At 39.1% G+C, this 21,218-nt stretch overlaps 1 protein-coding gene across 2 annotated transcripts in view; it reads right to left on the reverse strand.

Annotated features, from left to right (window-relative positions):
* atosa (atos homolog A) overlaps window positions 1-16,979 on the reverse strand; it is a 40,069-nt gene extending 23,090 nt beyond the window's left edge. The window contains exon 1 of one of the 2 annotated variants that reach the window (XM_008404768.3): window positions 15,682-16,979. In XM_008404768.3, the coding sequence (XP_008402990.2) occupies window positions 15,682-15,712 (31 nt within the window). In that variant the 5' untranslated portion in view covers window positions 15,713-16,979. The remainder of the gene's footprint in view (window positions 1-15,681) is intronic. The other variant, XM_008404767.3, reaches the window with a different exon arrangement.
* Window positions 16,980-21,218: the final 4,239 nt, after the last annotated feature.

A 21,218-nucleotide genomic window follows, 5' to 3' on the forward strand; every position in this document is an offset into this window, starting at 1 on the left:
GCTGCATAGTGCAGCAAATTACCTCATCATGCAGGGCCGGTACAAGGCTGTATGAGGCCTTGAGCAGACTTTGACTTAGCAGCCCCTCTTGTTGCTAAAACATCAGCACCTCTAACAACTTTTGTGTTAGATTTAGTGAAAAATGGCAGAAGGGAGTAGTTTAATTGGCCAGCCTAAAAAGCAATAAGTTATAATTGCAGTTTACTAATTTGTATTTGTAAATTCAAAGATTAAACTCACAGCAACAGATTGTTGCTATGGTAACAAAACAATCTAACTACGAATATTGTTCTTTGAAGTTTTACAAAGTAACCTTGCCAGCTCCTTAAAATCTTGCTTCTAAATGTTAAACAATTTAAAATCTTTTAATTTATGTATGCCTAAACAATTGAATCAAATTTAACAGCATTGATAATCTCAATAAACAAGTTTTACATTTATGCATCTGTGGTCTGTTTTAAAATATTAGTGTTTATGGGGCCCTTGAAGACCTTGGGGGCCTGATGGAGCCACTGACTTAATTTGGATTAAACAGAAGTGCAAATTTGTTGTTTTTTGTCTAGTTGTGGGTTTAAATAGCATTTCACTGGAGATGTATTCCCGTAATTACACAGTAATACTTTTACATTTCCTGTCAACTTAACATCTTTTAATACAAAAACATGGTGGACCGCCGGTGGACCACCTCGACGCCCCGACCACCGGGCTTAGCAAGTTTCCTGGGGGAAACTCTGCACAGTATTTGTCTATTAGCGCATTTTTCTGTGTAACTTCACTCGAAAATATTCACCGAAAATTCACCTACTTTCACACAGAGCATATCTAAAATAGTCAAAAGAAAATGTCCTTAGCAAGCTGAAATACTAAGGTGCCATTTTACTTGACATACTATTGGTTGGCACCTGGGGCGGGCCAATCCAAGAGTGGCATTGATCTTCTCTGATCGTCTCTACCACCAAGATCAAATATAGGAAAAAACGTGGATGTTTTGGTTTCTGCTGTTGTGCCAAGACCGTTTACACTGAGCACATTAATGCATATTAATCTGGCGTTTGACCTATTCAAATAGACAGTCATAAGTGTTCTTAGAGGGGATATCCAGGATTGACTCAATGTAGTTACTCAGTGGCAGTTGTGGTAATGCTAAATGTCCTTTCTACAGCCCCCAGTGAAATAAGTATGTTAACAAGTTTGTGGCTCCCATTTTCTGCAGTGCACCGTTCCCCTGATTTCACAGTATATGTTGTTACAATTAAATGTTACCTAAATACCTTCCAGCAAGACAAGTTAACAAAGGATGAATACTGTTCCTATAATGCAGAAAATTTTATCAGTGTAAAACTATAAAAAAATTGTTGAAAACACAAGTTACTTCCTAATGTGCTGACCCTGAAGAGGCTTAATGCATGGTGCTGTTATTAAAATCAAACTCTTTCATATGCAGGATCAAAGTTTTTCCTGAAGCACAGCCCAGACAACTAATTTACTATTCCACAGAGACGCTAAAATTCACCCCAAGGCAGGGCGTTGGACTGTTCCTCAATTGAGTTAGTCTGTAAGGGAAATGGTGCCTCCAGAGCCTGATGCAGTCTTCTGCTATCAATTAAATGTCTCCAATCCACTGAAACATTAAAGCTTTTAAAAAAGTACATGTTCTCCACTCAGTGTCTTCAGCATCTTAAGCACTTTGCTACCAAGAGTTTTCTGTAGTCTTTGTGGTCTCTTTTCCATACCTAATCCTTGTCTTTTTACTTTGTATTGTGATTGTTTTTGCTCAGTTCTTATGTTATTATAGTTGTGACAATTTTTTATATAATCTATTAGTCATATTTGGTTGTTTATAAAATATTCAACTAGACTTTCCCTCATAAGACCATGAAAGCACCTTTAAAGGTATTCAAATGCACTAATGGCCAAGCAGGTGTAAGCATGATGAGTAAGCGTATCTGCCACCATGTGAAATGTCTTTTTTGCTTTGTGGTCAGCTCTGCAGCAAGACAAGAGTATTTTCAGACCCCAGATGGTCCTCAGGGCCAACTGGATTCAAATGATGTCATCTCAGATAACTAATGCATAATAACTCCATCTGGAACAAAAAAACAAAACAAAAAAAAAACCAAGTACAGAGACAAATGTCCATTCTTTGTACAAATGCAGGTACTCAGCGCACTAACATGCTCACTCCTGCAACATATTTTGCTCTGAAATCAATTATCCACAATCATAACGCCAGCATTCCAAACTTGCAATGGTTAGGCAACCCTAGAGGATGTTTATCAACTACAGACTAACTCTCAGAAATAGGATTTGCATTTTTTTCCACAGCCAGTTACTCTGTATGGAATGTTAAGAAATGCACCAATGACATTGGTCATTGACCAAGTCTCAAGTTGAGTCTCAAGTCTCAACTGACTTGAGATTTTTTTTTTAGCCTTGCCTGCCTATTTCAATTTTAACTGATTAACATTTTTTCTCCACATAAGTAAGTCGATGTGTGACAAGTTATTTGATAACATTAGTAGTTTTGAATCGAACAAAGAATGAAGAAATTGCTATTGTTATGTAAATACATCAAAATCTTTTGTCACTAACAATTGTCTAAGTTTTTTTTTTTTTTATCATAAAACTCAAAAATAATGTGCTGGTTGGGATGTTTATAGACCAAAATAGGCAGTTGTTCCTTGTTTTTTTATGAATTTAATTAAAAGGGGCAAAATTATTATTTTTTTGTTTAGTATTTGTCTCCGTTACATAAGAAGCCAATGACACAAGTCTGACTTATTGTTAACTTTTAGAGTTGAATGCTTTTAGAGAAGTACTTCTGTCAAAGATTAGCTTGTTCCCCAAACTGTGTTGAGAAGCTGACAGATCTAATCTGTCAGGAATCTGACAAGACCACAAACATGTCTGAATCTGACAAGACCACAACATGTCTCTTTAGAAAGCTTTAGCTTTTGTTGTCAGCGACAGTCCTACGACTACGAGAGCTTTGTGTTCTGAACTTAATGTGTTGGAAAATGTGTTCAGACAGGCGAGCAATCCCCTCTAGATTGGATAACTGGATTTATGTTAATTAGGTAGATCTGATCCTTTTTATACATTAAGCAGATGGTCATCAGCGAATAAGGCTTGAGCTAGTTACCGGTACAAAGGCATGATGTTCCTACAGTTCAAGAAGATGCCAGAAAAATTGTTGGAGTGAGTTTTCTTCAGCTGTATGAAGCGCATTCCATGATATAAAGCTACACACTGCCCATCAGCTGGCTTAACAACACATGCTATATATTTTCCTTTGTTAGACAAAACAAATTTGCCTGTTTGGAATTAGAGTTAGGATTTGAAAATGTCTATAAAATTTTACAGGTTTTATTTCTTACATTTACTTATTAATACATGTTAGGGCAAAACAATATTACAAAAGAAATTGCAATGGTGACATGAAGGGTTTTTCTTGAGTCCATCCATAGCATTTTGGACACCTGAGATGTGGAAAATTATTGTGAGTGACACCGAGTATGTTATTGACATGTAAAATGTTTGTCATTTAGAAGATATCAGTCAACGATTATTGCACTGTAAGGTTTTCTTTACATGTAATTGATAGTGGTCCACTGCCACAGCAAAATAAAAACTACCACACCTTCAGAATGTATATTTGTGAACTTATACTAACCATAACCAATTGATCGGAACGATAAGGCATTGAGGATATATTTGCAATATATTGTGCAGCACAAGTACTATTTATATCCATTATTTTAACTGTAATGATATTGCCTGTTTTGATTAAAGGTAATAAGATCATGTTGGAACTGATATATGTCAAGTCATAGTTATTATATAATCATGTTATTATCGTGGTTCATGCCTAATTACAATTAATCTTGAGCAATGCAATATCAACAAACAGCAGCACATTCTGTTTCAGTTTTCAAAAAGTTGCTAGGAATGGTGAAACAGATACATGACATCACTATTCACACTCTCCTTTTGATGGATCAACGACGGACGGCTGACCAGGGAAGAAAGGGCGGATGAATGAGTTACCATGGCAACAGGGACGATGTGTTTCAAACATTCCCGTCAGGATGATTGAAGTGTGTCTGCGTGTGGGAACGAGCTCTCCTTTCTAGAATTTGCTTGTGGATGTGACAAGAGTTTCAACTTGACATTCTTCCAAGACAATTGAAGCTCCTGCTCGTGAATACGAGTGGGTAGTAATGTGTATGCCGTCGCCACACCAGTCTGTTCCATACCATGTCTTCGCTCTGTGTACAATTACTGGTCTGTTCATCTGTTTACGCAACCATGCCCATCGTGTGTGTCTTGAGTGGCATCTGTGTGTTCATGGCACTCTTTATTACAACACTGCTTTTGTTCTCAGTCTTGGGTAGAGCAGGGGAGAAGTTTGCTGGTAACTTTAAAACACAAGGAGAGGGTCAGCTAGGGTTTTCGGTCACCTTTCCTGTTATTGTCTACCTTGTTGTTATGGGACTTCTACTGGAAATGATTGTAAAGTTTGCCAGGAAAACAGTTTCTGCCAGAGACTGTAAGGGTTGGTAATGAGCAATAGTTTGCCAATAAACTTAGTGTGTCAGCAACGACTCAAGTGTTTAAGAGATCCACGTAAAATTTTTATTTCCCTTCTCATGGGTAGTTAAATGCTATTTCAAAACTCTGAACTCTGTGACACGTGTGTGTGTGCGTGTCCCACACCCCCATTTTTAAAAACACAAAGGGAGCAGATTCACAGCACACATAGCAACAAGCCCTGATAGGATGAGGGGGTGATACAGTTCCAGCTGAGGAGAACCCCTCTTCTGTTTCAGCTTTCATTAAACTCCCGGTAGACGCAGAAAAATACTCGACTCAGACTGTCACACCACCCTGACCCTTCTTCCACTCCTATTATCTCAAGTGAAAAACAGAACAGTTATTTGCTAGCTGAGAAACTCACATTTACTAAAGTCAAAAAAGCTCTTAAGCTTTTAAGAGAATTGTTTAAAAAAAAAAAAGAAAGGAAAAGGAATCCTAGGGGAGCTTAAGTTTTGGATTTCACAACACATTATCAAAACCTATTTATGAAGTAGAGCTTCTTAGTTGAATCATGTTTCCTGACCCCCTTACAATTGTCTGTGGATACAAACCAGGGCTGCAAAGTGTGACTAATTTGTGATCAAAAATCTGCGAAGTGCAACAGTTTTTTTTTTCTTTTGCTCTGTTGCAGCTAGCATCTTGCATGTCTTTTTCTGCTTAAAGACAGAAGTATTGTTCTCAGAGTCACTGTTGAAATAATCAAATACTAGAATCAGACATTTGTTCCCTTATCTACTTTGATTGGTGATCCACAGGTCAAATCCTGAGCAATGAATCCATTCATTTTTCAAGTTTTTAAATAAAGCAAAACAAAGAACTCCCATCATTTTGCCAGATTACAAATGCCTAAGTCAACAGAACTCATATTAATGAACCTTTTCACAGTTATGTTATGACAGATAAAGAAATTTTGTTGTAATTTCTTAATTTTTTGTTCAATTTATTGATTTGCTCAGACAGCAAAACTGACAACTTTTTCTACATGACACTGTTTAAAGATCATCTACTGTCTAAAGATGGTGAATTCGCTTTATACCCAACATACCTACAAGAAAAGCCCCTGGTGTTGGAGTTTATCAAGCAATCCTCAGTTTGTTTTCCCCCATAAGATAATGTCATTCAAACTTTCACAATAAGCCCTAAAACATGTTCTGAACATCAAATCTCACATTTTGAAGTTCTTGGCTTGTCTCTGCTGTAATTAGCTGAAATATTTCATATAATAACTAGAATGTGAAATTTCAATTATGATGCAGTTGTAGTAAAATGCCAGCAGATCTCTCTTACGGTGATGCTTTACACTAAAACTGCTGCTAAAGTTTTCATTTAAATACAGAAATGATTCACACTTTCTACAGCTTTTGCTTTATGTAACATTTCGTAACGTCACTTAGGGTTTAAATTTCAAACGTACTCAATTTGAAACTCACAGTCATTGCATAAAATTCACAATGCTTTCTCACAGTATTGTTCATGCTCCACATGATGAAAGCAGCAGTAACAATGGCAGTTTGTCAGAGTTAGGCAACAGTGTTTCTCAGAGCGCTATACCAGACTGCAGGATTTTCCCCACCACACAACAGCAGATTTCAGGTATTAGCAGGCAGTTGAACGCAAAGTCCGATAAACTCGGCTGAAACTGACTTTCTGATCCGATGGCAGGCGACAACGTGTCGACTAGCTACTGACCCCCCCCCCCAGTCCTGCTGTACAACTCTGGCTTAAGGAGTGAGATTCAGTTTCCTCTCTTCATCTTCAACAACCATAGCAACTGTAGTCCTTGAGTAGGGTACTTAAATCCCTGATTATTCAAATGAGTCGCTCCGAGGCTAAACACTCCAGACTGGTTTCAGTGATCAGCTTCCAGGTGCAACATAAAGCAAAGGAATGTTCAGAAGATAAGGACTACGTCTGATAAAATGTTCCCAAAACAAGAGACAGGCCTAGCCCTGGAGCAAGGGCCGGTATGGTAAAGTGGGGGCTACAACATACAACACAGACTAGTGAGGTTCGCCTGTCCTCCCCTCTCATCTATCCTGAAATACTGGTAACATTATCTTCAAAGCATTGTTATGCCTCCCACTTTGCTTCCTTTTCTTTCTTTTCATATACATTTCAACCCCCCCTCCCATAAAAAAAACCCTTGTTATTCAGCTAAGAGCGGTCCTTTGCAAAGTCAGACTAATGCAAGTTATATAACCGAAACCACAACGGAGAGTGGAGTAAGTAAGGGAGTACTCGACAAGATGGGTTATATGGGAATTGCTGAGCCCCAGATTATTAAAAAAAGAAAACAAAAAAAGGTAAACATTCGTACTGAAACATGTAAACCAGCACACATTTGTCAATAGGAAGCGGAGAGGCTATTTTGAAAGCAGCTGAGTGCTGGTGACTGCAGGACAGTGGGGCAGTAGGACAACCCCTCTCTGTAATCAGAGCCACCCTCTCATGCAAGTGCCTTTGACCCATCCACAGCTGCAGCTGCCAACTTCTTGCAAGGGGAGTCGGACCTGAGCAACCCGAGCAGCACCGGCTCCAAACGTTGAGTGAAAAAGTGTCAGCTGTGTCAGATTCAAGATGGATTTAATGCAGCCAGAGGTTGAGAATCAGAGCACTGGTTTCTATACTTGAAAACCTTCTCAGTCTTTTTGAGTGTTTTTATAGAACTTTAAAAAAAAACAAACACAAAAATGTAACCCGATATGTTTTGAACAAAAAATGCTTTTATTTATAATCGTTATTCTCTTTTTTGATGTAAGAAGCTTGTCAACTTGTCTGTAGGGACTACAGATGAAAGCTAGCCTTTACAGCTAACTTGTTGTTCCTTTTAAAATAAACAACTCTATCCAATTGTTAGTTTGCTATGGCATACAAAATCAATAACTCATCAATCTTACAATTTTATCCCAAAATTAAAACTCTGACAATGCATAAGCACAGATAAGTTGCATAGATAACTTTATTAGTTGTTGCCAAGTAAAGAAAACTAAGGGATTTTCAGCATCGGTGAGAACGCAGGAAGTACTAAAGGCACCAGAATCTTCTAGAAAGGAAACCATCTTCGTGTCATCTGTTCATTCAGGCTGCTACCACAGGGAGTTAGGCATCAGCAGATAACAGGAAGCTGAACATATTGCATCAACATTGCTCTATTTCATCCCCTTCAACCAGTCAATTCTTTCCGTCACTCAACCTGTTTTTGCATAAAGTTGTACAAGGTCTCTGTCTGAAACGTGGTGCTAAAATGTCTCCTTTCCCATATGCTAGTGGGTTTCACTGTATTTGTAGATTTTCAGAGCTACAGATTAAAACAACTAATACTTAGGGTTGTTTTTTAAGGAAATAGTAATTTTATTTCACTAAAAATATGTTGTGGTTTTCATTTATTTATCCAAAAGACATTTATGTTATGTACACTATGAGCAGGCCAGAGCTTTGCAATAATCACAGACTGGACTTTGGCCACATAATCAAATCACTCAATCCATGTTTGTCTAAACATAACAAAAGCTAATCTACACTAGGGCTGCAACTAATGATTATTTCAGTAATCGATTATCCTAAATCGATTCATCGGATCAAAATTTGATACATTCTAGAGGTGAGGTTATTAAACTACCTGATTCACTATTAGGACTGGTTGTTGGAACAAAAGGGATAAAACGAGACAATGGAGAGAAGGAAAGGGGATAGATGTGATGAGTGTGAAATGAACTTAACCCCACATTGCTGTTAATAAGCAATGTGCTTAACACTGCTACAATGTGCCCCGAAGGAGCTCTCTGTTAACTCAGACTGTGTGTGTGTGAGTGTGCGTGTGCGTGTGTGGTTAATCACCACCAACAATAGTTTGCACCACAGATGAACTTCTTTAGTCGATTGATTTTTCCTTCCACCACAACTTCCTTTACAGGAACGTTTGAATTTTATTTTCACATTTGAAGAATGAGTTAATGCAAAACCTCTACGTCTCTCTACTAATATGGAGCATAGGCACAGATAAGAGATTTGTGTGAGCCTGATTAAAAAGCTGCTTGCGTAACAGCCTGTGTGCTGAAAGATTTGTGGTGTGTCTGGTAGAAGACCTTCAAACCTGAAAGAATTCAACCGTTTTCATAGTCAATCTTCTGTCGTGTCTATTTTAAGACTAATAGCTTGTAGTGAAATACCAATGGATGTTTTAAAATAATTTTTCATGCAAAACACTGTTGATAGCTTGTAAAAGAAAAAGATAAAATGTAAAAATGTACTTGTAAAGCACTTTGAAATGGGTTGCTGCTGAAATGTGCTATACAAATAAAATTTGATTGATTGATTGATTTGATAGACCTGAGCTCAAAGTCCAAATAATTAAAAGATGTAAAACACATTTGTCAAACAGGGCTGATATTAGGCCTGTAACAATAAGCAATAAGTCAACTGGTTGCATGATAAATTAAAACAAGCTCAATAATTTCCATCTCTATGATTTATCATTTCTCTTTTTTTTCTCTCTCTTTTTACCAAAAACGTATTCAGTCTGGTAATTTGGTCTCAACTAGCTCCTTTTTGATGGACAATTTTGTTTATAGACTTCATAATTGATTTTGTTTTTTCTGTTGTTTTGTTTATATATTTTCAATATTTAAAATTTCTCACTGTTCCGGTGTTAAATGTTCATTAGAATTTAAAGTTTATTGAGGTTTGAGATTGTAATCCTGTATTAAAATGCCATTACCATCATACCTGTATTAAAATGCCATTACCATCATACTACTTGAAAATGGTTTCAAAATGGCAATGACTTCTGGGACAATTCATGTCCAGCAAAATTTGTTACCAGGCCTAAGTGGAAATTATTCCCGAGTGAAATAGAATTCTATTAAGTAAAGAAATCCATCTTCAGGATTAATGAGATGTTTAGAAATACAATCAAAGGGTAAAACAAAGACTGGCATGAGCCATGCAAAAAAAAAAAAAAAAGTTTTTTATGAAAGTATGGCGGCTACTCATTTTTGTTTCTTTTAAAAAATAATCCTGAAATCCTAGTTTAACTGCAGAGTTGTCAATAACCAACTCCTCTCTTACACAGAGTGGGAATTCACCCTTTGGCCTCAATATAAAAGTCAATTCCAGAATAGCTCCTCCAGTCTTCTCCGTTGCTATAAATCACTTTGTTTTTTTTTTGGTTTTTTGGCGTGAACCAAATTACATATATGGGTGAGGCTTTAATAAAAAGTCAGCCTAGAGGGATGACAAATTTGTCACATGGCAATTCTGATCCTCTTGTTTTGGATATGGAAAGTTAATCCAGCTGAGCTGTGGTTCTTACAGCTGTTGTATAGATATTATCTGTGGTGGAGGTGTGAAGTGCTGAGCTGTAACAGCAGCTGAGGCCTCTTTGATGTGACACAGAGGAGATGCAAAACGAAAGGGGAGGGGACGGAGGTGGAAACTGTAAAACCAGGAAATCATCAATAGTTTTGTGGAGAATACTGACATTTTTGTTAAATATGCATCTATATCTCTGAACATCACTAAGGAAAAGAAAAAAAACACAATTAAGCTGTCCAAATGTCCAAACAATTTACAAGCTTGAGCTCCTGTATTCCCATCTACAGTGTGCTTTCAGATCAAACTGTACCAGGCCTCCAGAATTTACAGCTTAACGGCAATCTTGTTATGTCACATCAGGGATTAAAAGTAGGAGTGGGAGGATGGATCGAGCTCAGAGGATACCTGCACCTGATTATTCATGGAGACGTAGAACCTACATATGGAATGCATAGCTTCTTAACGCTTAAAGCTTCAAGAAAAGTTACGTTTTGCCCCATCCATTTCAATTTTTTTTATGCTCAATGAAAACAACAACAACAACAAAAAAACAGGTGGCTATCAAAAGAAGCCAAACCTGGTCAAAAATAAAGACACAAAAAAACTGAAATGCAGACATGATCCACACCAAGAAAAATCCCCATGCACAGATGGCTCTTCCTGTTCCTGCGGGGCTCGCTGCTGGTTGGTTGGGAGGAGCCACGGTGGGCAGGGAGGATGTAAAAAGGCGATTACGTCACTCGGTGCACTTTTGGCAGAAGAAATATGATCCAACAGCCCGGGACCAAGTCTGGGCCGTACTATTTCCGCATCCATAACAGTGAGCGGTAATAATAAATAGCTGCAGTGCTCCTATCATAATTTCAGTGACCTTTAAGAAACCGCTCTGGCATCACTATACCAGGACGACTGGGTGCCAAACCACATCCAGCTGGAAAAGGGACCTTCTTAAAGTCAAGCCTTGCAGGACTGCTTAGTCGGCAGTTCTTTTCATCGCGAGAGGCAGGTCTGATTCTGCCCCATGTAATTGCTGTGATTAGAACTAAAAGGGACAGCGTGAACAGAGGGGTCGATGACGGTTATAACATGCAGATGGGATCCAACTGTGATCGGTGCGGAGCGGAGGGGAACACCTGTTGTGGCCGAGAAGAGGCAAACACAATGGAAGGAGACTGGTCAGGTGGAAAAGAGCTAAAATAAAATCGGCCATCTGCTCCGTGTTATACAGCACCTTCCAAAGTATTCACACCCTCAAATCATGTCAGTATTTCGGCACTCGTCCAGATATTTTTATTGGGATTTTTACGCGGAAGGCCAAAATAAAGCAGCGTGTAATGGTAAGGGGAAACGATGGGATACTTTGAAAAGTGTGTGGAGAGTTCCTATTTAACACATTTTACTCTGATGATCCTAAATAAAACCCCAGAGCTTTCAGAGGTCAGCTGTAAGTCTGTCACCCAAATAAATTTTGCTAGTCGACAAGCTTTCCCAGAAGTTATGGCGATAAGCTACAATACTGTTGTTTTGAGACCATTTTCAAGTCATGTAGAGGTAATGACAAGTACGCCCTCTCAAGGCTCAATGAACTTTCATTTTAAATGAACACTTAACACTAGGACAGGAAGACATTTTAAATATTCAAAATGAGGAAAGTTTTGTGGTGGCCAAACTACAACTAAAAGAAGGTCTTAGTGGATGTTAATCGGTTGGAACTAATTTTAATCTAATAAACCATTTATCGACAACCAGTTGTAAATCGATTGATTGTTTGCATCCCTTCTGCGTACATCGGATCCCTTGTATCTTGGATCAACAAAGACAAGTAATTGTTTAAAACAATCTAAAACTTTAGACAAGACTGAAATTGAGTATTTTGGTTCATATGCAAAACTCAGTGGTTAAAAACTGATCCTGGTCTTGCCATGAAACATGGAGGTGGAAATATTGATTGCTGTTATGGTCAGAGTTGGAGGAAAACCTGTTGCAAAGACTTAAGCTTGGGCTGAAGGCTTCATCTTGTAGCAGCACACTGACCCTAATCATATGCCAAAGCTAAAGTCACATCATAAAAACACAAATACTGTCACCACAGCAACAATATGCACCAATAACACAACAACATTCTGTTCAAATGCAAAAAATCCAACTGTTGTTGAGTATTAACAATGTGTAACGAGATTCCACTTGACATGCATTGTGATAAACAGCTTGCTGGATGGAATCTCAATCAAGTAGATGTGCCTCTGAACACAGGAGACATCCTCATTAGACACTGGAACCACCTAAGCTAACTCCTTTCAGTGCAACAAACGAAGATCACTTCAACCACTTGTATCCAGGCTCCTGTTCTTCTGGTCATGATCCAGATCTGGGCCACTTTTTTCCCCACAGACAGGACAAAAGCCACACTGATCCTATTGAATCCTTAGCTCAACCACAAGTCCCACCCACAGTTATGAAAATTATTTATACAACAGGGAGAATTTGAGGTAATGTGGCAAAATGTGAACAAGTTCAAAAGATGGGAATACTTTTGTTAGTCACTGTGTGTACTTCTGATCAAAGCATAACAATTTTACATGTGAGCAGCTGAGACATATGCATCTCAGTTAGGGAGGGTGGGTGGATTTGAGGACTTTACAACAGGAAGCACTGCTATACAAATAAAGTTACAGAGAGCAGAAACAGAACACTGAGGCATGCCAGCTGACTGATTCTCCAACGTGACTCGTGATGAGATCCCCTCTGTATATAGGTTTAAAGCATGACATAATAACACAACAGAAACAAAGTCACAATTAATGTAAATCATCAGTTGTTTCCGGCACATTTCCCAGCCATGAATGTCTGTGTTGGTGAAGGACCACAGTCAAGCACAAACAGCGCGTTTTATATTGTAAACTGTTCTGGAGTGGTTTTGAATCGTGCTCCGTGTGGAAACGGCGCACTGAAAATATCTCTTTGTGGATACAAGTAAAGCCTTATTTAAACTCACTTTAGCTAAAACGAACAAATAAAATAAAATGTGTCAAAACAAAAATACCACGAGGCATGTTTTCTCCAACTGGTGGAAAACAGGACCAGAAGTTTTCTGTAGCTGCTCTTTATGAGACTTGTAAAAGCTGCCAGTGGATGGTTCAGCGGTACAGCAGCGATCTGTTGCACACTTACTCTGTGCCAGACTCACTTTCTCCACACACACTGTCCTGACTCATAACTAAACTCACAGAAAAACAAGGGGATCAGATGACTCTGGTTAGGCCCCTGAGCACAACATAAGTGCCGTTTTTACTCCCTTTACAACAAAAGAATGGTTCACCAGATGCTCCGAAGTGACGCTACATAAACTCCCTTATAGGACTTCCTGTTGGCAAAAGCTGTCATTAAGACTTTGAGGTCCAAATTATGATTAGTACCCTTTTTAATGTTACAGTAAAAGATTTGGTTTATGTTGTTGATGTCTTCTAAAACAATAACTAAACCTTTGAAAATGGGTGTTTGTTTTTTTAATTTATTTTCTTACTAGAGAAAAAAAAAATCACAAACAAGCATAAATTCAGAGTGGCTTTACTAAACTATCATGGGGCTAGCTTATTTAGGTCGCCACCAAAATAGCACATATTTATTCTTCCCACAGTACAGCAATAGTAGTGAAAAAGACCAAATCAGCAAAAAAAAGTGTACCACTTTATATTTGACTCTGGTCACTTCCAGTATTTAACTGAGTAAAGGAGACCTGAAATGCAAAAGCTGACTAACTACTTTATTGATGACCTTGTCACCCACCCACATCCTCCTGATGGCTTTTCACACCCAGCTGATCACGAGTTCAGACCCTTTCTCGCATTTACATGCTGGGTTTGCATGTCTGGACTTGTCTAGCTCTCTCCTTCAGAGTTAACCTAGCTCAGGCCTGCTAACCTGACTGCTGGGTGTTCAGCTTGACCTTCCAGGCTACTGAACAAAGAGCCCTGCAGTCCCTCTCTCTCAGGATGCAGGGAAAACAGAAGACGATAAATATCTGGGCAATAGGCAATCTGCTTATCAGCGCCAAAGAAATAGTACAGCACGTTCAAAGGAACAATAGGACAACAGTGACTCCCTGACCAACAAGGACTTATACGTGTGAAGCAGATTCTGCAGAAACAGGTTTAGAAGATTTGCGGATGGCAGCGAGAGCCAGCTAGTTAATAAACCTTGAAGGGCGACGAAAAGATAAAATGCAGATAATGAGTCTTGGCAGCCACTGGAAAACTGTGTTTTATTCATCCAAAAAAAGAAAAGAAAATTGGCATCGTAAAGAGGCTTTAGCATCTTACATTAGCAATTAGCATAATAATGTGGTTAGCATTACTAAATGTAAACAGTCTCTGGGTGTGCCTTCTGAGGAACAGGGTTACTTATTTTAACTCAGAATTTTATTTCATTTTTTTAAATGGCGCTGATTTTATTTTAAACACCTCACTCATATTGAATTTAGCGAGTGAGTTTGTGAGTTTTCCCTGCAGCTAAAACTAGCCTGTGTAGCACGTTACATTCACTTATGGAAAAAAAAAAAAAAAAAAGTTGCTTTATTGTATGCAGTTTCCAACCAGTCAAGCTGAAAACCTTTGGTGACAATTCGTCTGTGCTCTCCAGTCTCAGATCCCCAGTTCAATCTCCTCTCTAGTTCAAGGTAGGAATGTTCACATGACCTGTGAATTAACAGCCAGGTTGTTTTTGATGGGAGTATGCTTTGCTGCATTGTTAGGCTATAATTAAACTATACTGTGGCTCTCCCTGAGCCACCAACCTTGGCCTGTCACATCCCACTGCCGCCTGTCTGAGTCAGTGTTTCCATATAAAGGATACCATAAAGCTGGCCAAAGAAAAAAACCATGGGTTAAAAAAATCCAGAACCCACCTGAGGGGGGTGGAGGTGATGGGGGATGGGGGACAAGATTACTGTGTGTTTTAGAGTCTCATTATCAGCAAAGGAAGAGCAACCTAGCAGCAGTTTCATAACACATGTAAACACACAGTCAATTGTTGATTGACTGCAGTTAATCTGATCATGACCACACAACACTGGTCCTTCACTGGCTTTCTAATATGGTGCAACTCTGTTGTGGACTAACCCAAGTCGCCAGAACATGTGACAACACATAACCAAGCAGTTAATAAATAGCTTAGGTTGTTAAATCCCAATAAGTTCCACAAAAAAAAAGTATCAGTAATTGTGTCAGAGCAAAGATTTTGGCACTTAGATCCCATTGCATATTCATGCCCTGACATAATTAGTGCAATTACACTGAAACAAACAAGGCTGTCTCCTCTGTTCCTGTTTAAGTCTTGGTGCAGACACAGCAAAGCTATAAACAGGTTGCAGAGCATAAGGCAGGAGCCTTATTTCCACAACAGGGTGGGTGTCAGGAACATTCTGCAGCAGGCATACTGTCAACCACGAGCTACTGGAGGGAAGTGTATTATGTGGCAGGAGAGCAGCAGAGAAGGTTGTGGATGAAGTAAAAAAAATAAAATAAAATAAAAATAGGGAAAGGGAAACAGCTGACACTGGAGTGTATGCACATCCTCATCTACTCAGGTCAGGTTTTGTAAATTCATGTAACCAGCCAGACCAGCTGTTACATAATTCTTGTCCTCTCTCTTGGGGGTTGGAGGGGGGAAATGGGTACAGTCAGTCATGTAAAGCTGGTTATACACACAGCTTGCCCACACAGAGATGTGCCTGTATACGTGTGTGTGTGTGTGTGTTTCAGCTTGCTCACATACCTCGCTCGGGCTTCATGTTGTCCAGTGTCATCTGGTTGACTTCAGGGTCGTCTTTCTGTGTCACGCACAGGCTTTGACAGCAACACGACGGTGCCTGGAACCCCCCACCCCCCAAACAGCTCCCCTTGAAAAAAAAAAAAAAAAAAGAGCCCCTCTGGCCCCAGAGACCTGCTGTATAAGCTAAGCGACGATATCAGCTGTAAAGCCTGCGTGTCAGTGCCAACTGCCCCCCCCACCCCTATCCAACAACAAAGCCTCGCTTTGTTAGCATGCTCCTGTACGCTTCCATCGAGTCGCACTGTATTGTCCAACTCACACAAAGACAGCTGATACTCGGAGCGTTGGGCAAACGAGTTGTCAAGCTGCTTGCTAGCGAGTAACCAATCTGTGAACTAGTAATCCAACTAGCAAGCTGGCTCCTCTCTCAGCTCGTCTCGGATTCCGCCACCTGAATCATAGTTAAGTCGGGATTCATTTCGCAGTCCCCCCCACAGCTTGTGTAACGTTGATACCACCGCTACGGAGGCTTGCTAACTCAGCAGTGCAGCTAGCACCGCAGAAAACTCGACCAACTAACCTTTTCGTTAATGTTGGTTCACCGTCCAAACATCTCAGCTCCTATAGCGTAGCTCAGCCCATCTACAAACGGTCTCTGTATGGGGTTTTTTTTCCATTCGGAGGGGGGAGCTACGGCAATACAAATTTTAGCCTATCATTATAGTCACAAAATGACAAAATGTTGTCAAACGAATTTGGTCCGCTTTCGAGGTCGACCCTTCGCCATTTACTTCTCGCTGGAAACGCCACCTGCGCTGACTTCCTTTGTGGTCTTCATTAAAACTTTTGCAAACCGACAACAACAAACAACCCGACTCCGACCGAACGCTTCAGTGACGACGGCAACGTCTGCCGCGAGCCCGCGCCAAGCAGCTCTCTGTATTTCAACGCGAGCTGGGTCACCAGACTCCTGCGCGAGACAACTATCTGATAATATTCAGGCGAAATGCGGATTAAAGGAACAGTGAGTCCTGCTAGTCGTGATGCTACTGTCTGCCTCCGCCGCCTCACTTCCCTCCCTACTGCTTGTCAAAACAGATCAGCGCAGCTCCAGTCACGTGTCCCAACAACAGCCCCGCTCGTCACTTCCCTCCGGGGCCCAGCCTGAACTTGCAGTCATGGCAACCGCCAACTTAGAACTGGTACCAAAACTTCTCCGGGAAGACCCACGGCGTTTGATGTGAGCAGATATTCACGAATAAATGCCACGAAGCGAATGTTTTTTTAAACGTCCGTGACATCAGTGACAGTTGGAGTCTCATTGCTGTAACTCATAACAAAAACAGATGGACTACTCTCTGTAAGCTGATTGGTCAGTCCAATTCGGTGCGCGTTCACGTGCTCACGTGAAGCTTCATCTTTTTCCATTGTGAACATTTTGTTCTGGATTCTTAAGGCTGAGGTGTCCAGCAGGCGCAGATGTCTAAGGTCAAACTTTTAAACAGTAACAGTAACTAGTAAACGTGTCTCATTTGGCCGCGAGACTTTGAAATCCACTGAAATTACGTTGAGGTCGGAACATTTCAGAGCCGATCAAAAATTTTCCAGGGCCCCGAGCAGAATTTCTCTTCAGGGCCCAATTCAAGTTAAATTTTGGTGCCTTTTTTATCTTGTTTGAGTTTTATCTTCTTTTTTTTGGCGGATTTTGCTTTTATCACAACTTGTTTTAGACCTACCTGTAAACCAGTGGTTGATTCTTTAAAATAATAGTTCAATGTTTTAAACAGAGTTCTGTTGAAAAGTAATAAGTTGTTGATATCTTACCTATGGCAGATTGCACTTGGTGATTTTATTTAATATCTGAACAGAATAGTTAGAGTAAACAAAGTCACAGTAAATATACAGCAGACTTTTATCATCTTAAAGTAACATCAGTCTTAAAAAATTAAAAGTGGCTTCTAGGAAAAAAATGTAATGTACGAATTAAACTGCTGTTATGTTTCATTTGTATTCTTGTAATTCTTTCATCTTCTGTTGAACTTAAAACAGCTTAATTTATCAAAGAGCCACTTTTAGTTAATCAAATACTAAAAATAAAACTGGTTAAAATTTGAAGACCTAAACAAAAATCAGTATTGGCTAAGAAAAAAATTGGTGCATCTTTATTTCAAACTCACCTTCACATAAGTTCGTATTAGAAACAATGCCTTGTTCTTTCACTGAACATGCAGTGACAATTTTAATAGAACTAGTAAAAACAAAACAGATAACGTTTGATTTAATCTCTTTTCTGATGAAATCTCTCAGAACAAAGGCCGAGGCACAAATACGAGGTGCTCACAAAAAAAGCACAAACTGATAGAATTGGTTTGTTGCATCTTGTTTTGAGATGGGTTAGCTTTTATTGAGCAAGTCAGTGTATTTATTTTGCGAACTTACTCACATGTGCATTGTTGTTCCAGCAAAAAAAAAAAAGAATAAGAAAAACAACCCTGTAAATGTGGGTCATAAAGTCCACAACAATGCAAACACCTAGCAGCTCAGTGCGGACTGTGTGTCTGACCGAAGGGTGAAGTTTAAGGAAGACGTGTATGGGTAAAACTCAATATTGACTACAGCAGGTTAAGCAAAGGTTCACTCATCTACAACTCATACCAGCTCTAAACAACAACCTCAGCTGATTTGCAGAAAACACATTGCCTAAATGCTAGACCATCTCACAATGCAATATTGTTATTGGTCATTGTGTAGCACTTTATTATTACTTGGCTGGACGTGTAAACAGTGCAGTTTCCACTGCAAAATTAGAAGACTAAATCCCCCTCTCCAAAACAAAACATGGTGGTGGCAGCATCATGCTATGGAAATGCTTTCCTGAAGTAGCGACTGGGAAATCATGAGTTTGTTTGTTTGTTTGTTTTTTTTTAACAAAATTACTAACGTAATTACATGGCAATGCTGGGGGGAAAACTTGTTAAAGGCTTTAAAAAAGACTGGGGTCAAGGTTCACCTCGCAGTAGGAAAACAACCTCTGCTACAATGGAAGGGTTTAAATCAAACAATAATCTCATTTTGCAATAGCCTTTCAAAGTCTAGACCTAAGTTCAACAGAACGTCTGTGGCAAGACTTTGGAAATTTGCTTCTTCACAGATGCTGGCCATGCAATTTGGCAGACCTCGTGATATTTTTAAACAACACGGAAGCATTTTAGTTGCAAGACGTGCAAAACTGGTAGAGACACTTCCAAAGGACTTACTGCTGTATTTACAGTGAACAGCTGCTTGAGCCAGACTGTGTTTGAAAGCTAAAAATGTCATATATGCTTATTAAATTATGTGTTAAAATGAGAACATTGTATGTCTTAAGATATTGAAAAAAAGGATCTCCTGAGAATTGGTGAAATATCCCCAGTTTTTAAATATATTCCAGGTCGCTCCTTTCTATTGAAAATGAAACATGATTTGCCTACTCAAAAAATGATTATTTCTAATTTGTGATTACATTTAATACAATCCAGTAATAACCGCCCATAAGTGAATTACAAATCAGTTTTATTACATGATCCATTCAGCTCATCTAAATGCACCGGGGGAGGAAAAACATTCCTCCAGCAATGCCACAAAAGAATTTAGGTTGGGAAACTAAATGTCACAGCCCCATCTAGTGGCAGGATAGAACCAATGGCACAACTAAGGAGTAGAAGAATAAAGGGCATTTGAGCTGTACTAATCTTAAAAATATACTAACCACAAGCATGAATTAAATTATATATCTGAATTGAAGTTATTTCTTGGGCAAAAATATTTTATTTTTCGCAGAATCTATTTTGCATATCTTGACATAACATAGCTTCAAAACTTTACTTTTGCAACTTATACTCTTATGACTAAAACAGTTCAATTAGCTAAACTGCACACATGCCAAGGCTAAATAGCTGATCCAAGAACTTTGGCTGAATTTTGGATTTATGGCATGTTCTGGCTGCATATTGGCACTTACACCTGGACCGCCTTTTGCTGGACCATTAACTATTCTAAGGTAATAAATTTGTGGTTGCACACCCCTGGATGCTTTCCATATTTTATAGGCTGGTGGATGCTTTCGTTGCACTTTGAGGCTTAAAGTTGGTCACTGTAATGACTCAGCAGTATGTAAGGAGGCGAATAGAGTTCAGGATGACAAGAATTTTCAAGTTCTTATACATGAAACAGTTACAGAAATGTGAATGCACCGAAGTACATAATAGTTTTTAGTTTAAATCACCTGAATGGATGCAGTTTAGCAAGATGCGCCAATGACTGATTTTGTCACATCATAACTGCAAACATTATTGTATTGCAGTGGGATATTATGAGCAACTCAACACAGTGCATAACTCTGACGTGAGAGAAATATGACATGTTTCCAATTTTCTGCAAACAAAAAATTCACCTTAAGCTGCAGTTACAGTGGAAAGTGACAGAAAAACATCAATTTTTGACAATTCATCTTTGGAAAGTGGTTCTGGAGGTCATCTGTGAACATCAGTTTTTAGGTTTTGCCAGGGATTCCGTATCAATTTTAGGCCAGAACTTTGACTGGGCCATTCTAATTTGCGTTGTGGTCGTGTGCTTGGGGTCACTGTCCCTCTGGAAGGTGAACCCAGCTCTTAAGGTCTTCTTGCCACGTTTTGAAAGCCACATATAGTCATTTCCCTTCTACTTCACATGTGACAAAATGTGAAAAATTTTTTTTTTTTCAACGGATATTAAAACTTTTGCAAGGCACTGGATGAAAAATAAAAGTTATTTGGTTCCAAGACAGACTCATATGCTTGCATGCCTTATCTTCTGCTTTTTCTTATCCGATTTGGAGGTTTATTGATTCAATTTATCTGTCTGGGCACTAAAAAAGAAGGACCAAAACACACTCATCCCAGAAATCAAATAAGAAAGAAAAGGTAATAAAAGAGCCGAGGCCTCATACGTTGGAAATACCAACAGTTTATTTTCTACTTTTTTTTTTTTTTTTGGTGACTACAAGAAATGTTGAAACATTTGAACACTGAAAAAAGCTGGATGACATCATCACTTGCTTCTCATTTTTCTTTCCTTCTTAATTTTTTATTCTTTTTATTTTTATTTTTTTTGCTCAGCAATCACAACAGATGATATTGCACGGCACTGAGAAAGCAGTAGCAAAGCTCGGAGGGAGAAAACGGCAATGACAAATCAAATGACGAGACACGGAGTTATACATCTGAGAGCAACAACACCGACGGTATTGCCTCTCTGGCACGCGCACACTCACGCGCACCCATTCAGCGACGGAAGAAAAATAATAAAAATAAAAGTAACCGCTGTGTGTAAAGAGGCTCGGGGGCGAGAGGGGGTTCGAACCAAAAAGAGAACGGGGTAGAGCAGTTTGGTGGGATTTCACTTAGAAATGCAAGTGCAGAAATGAACTCTGACAGTAATATGATGTAAGAACAAATATGCTTGTTTTTTATGTAGTTATTTATTTATCAAAACCCTTCAAGCATCTTTGCGTATGAATAGCT

The sequence above is a fragment of the Poecilia reticulata genome, chromosome 3, assembly GCF_904066995.2.
Source record: "Poecilia reticulata chromosome 3, P_reticulata-male-v2, whole genome shotgun sequence".
NCBI lineage: Eukaryota > Metazoa > Chordata > Actinopteri > Cyprinodontiformes > Poeciliidae > Poecilia > Poecilia reticulata.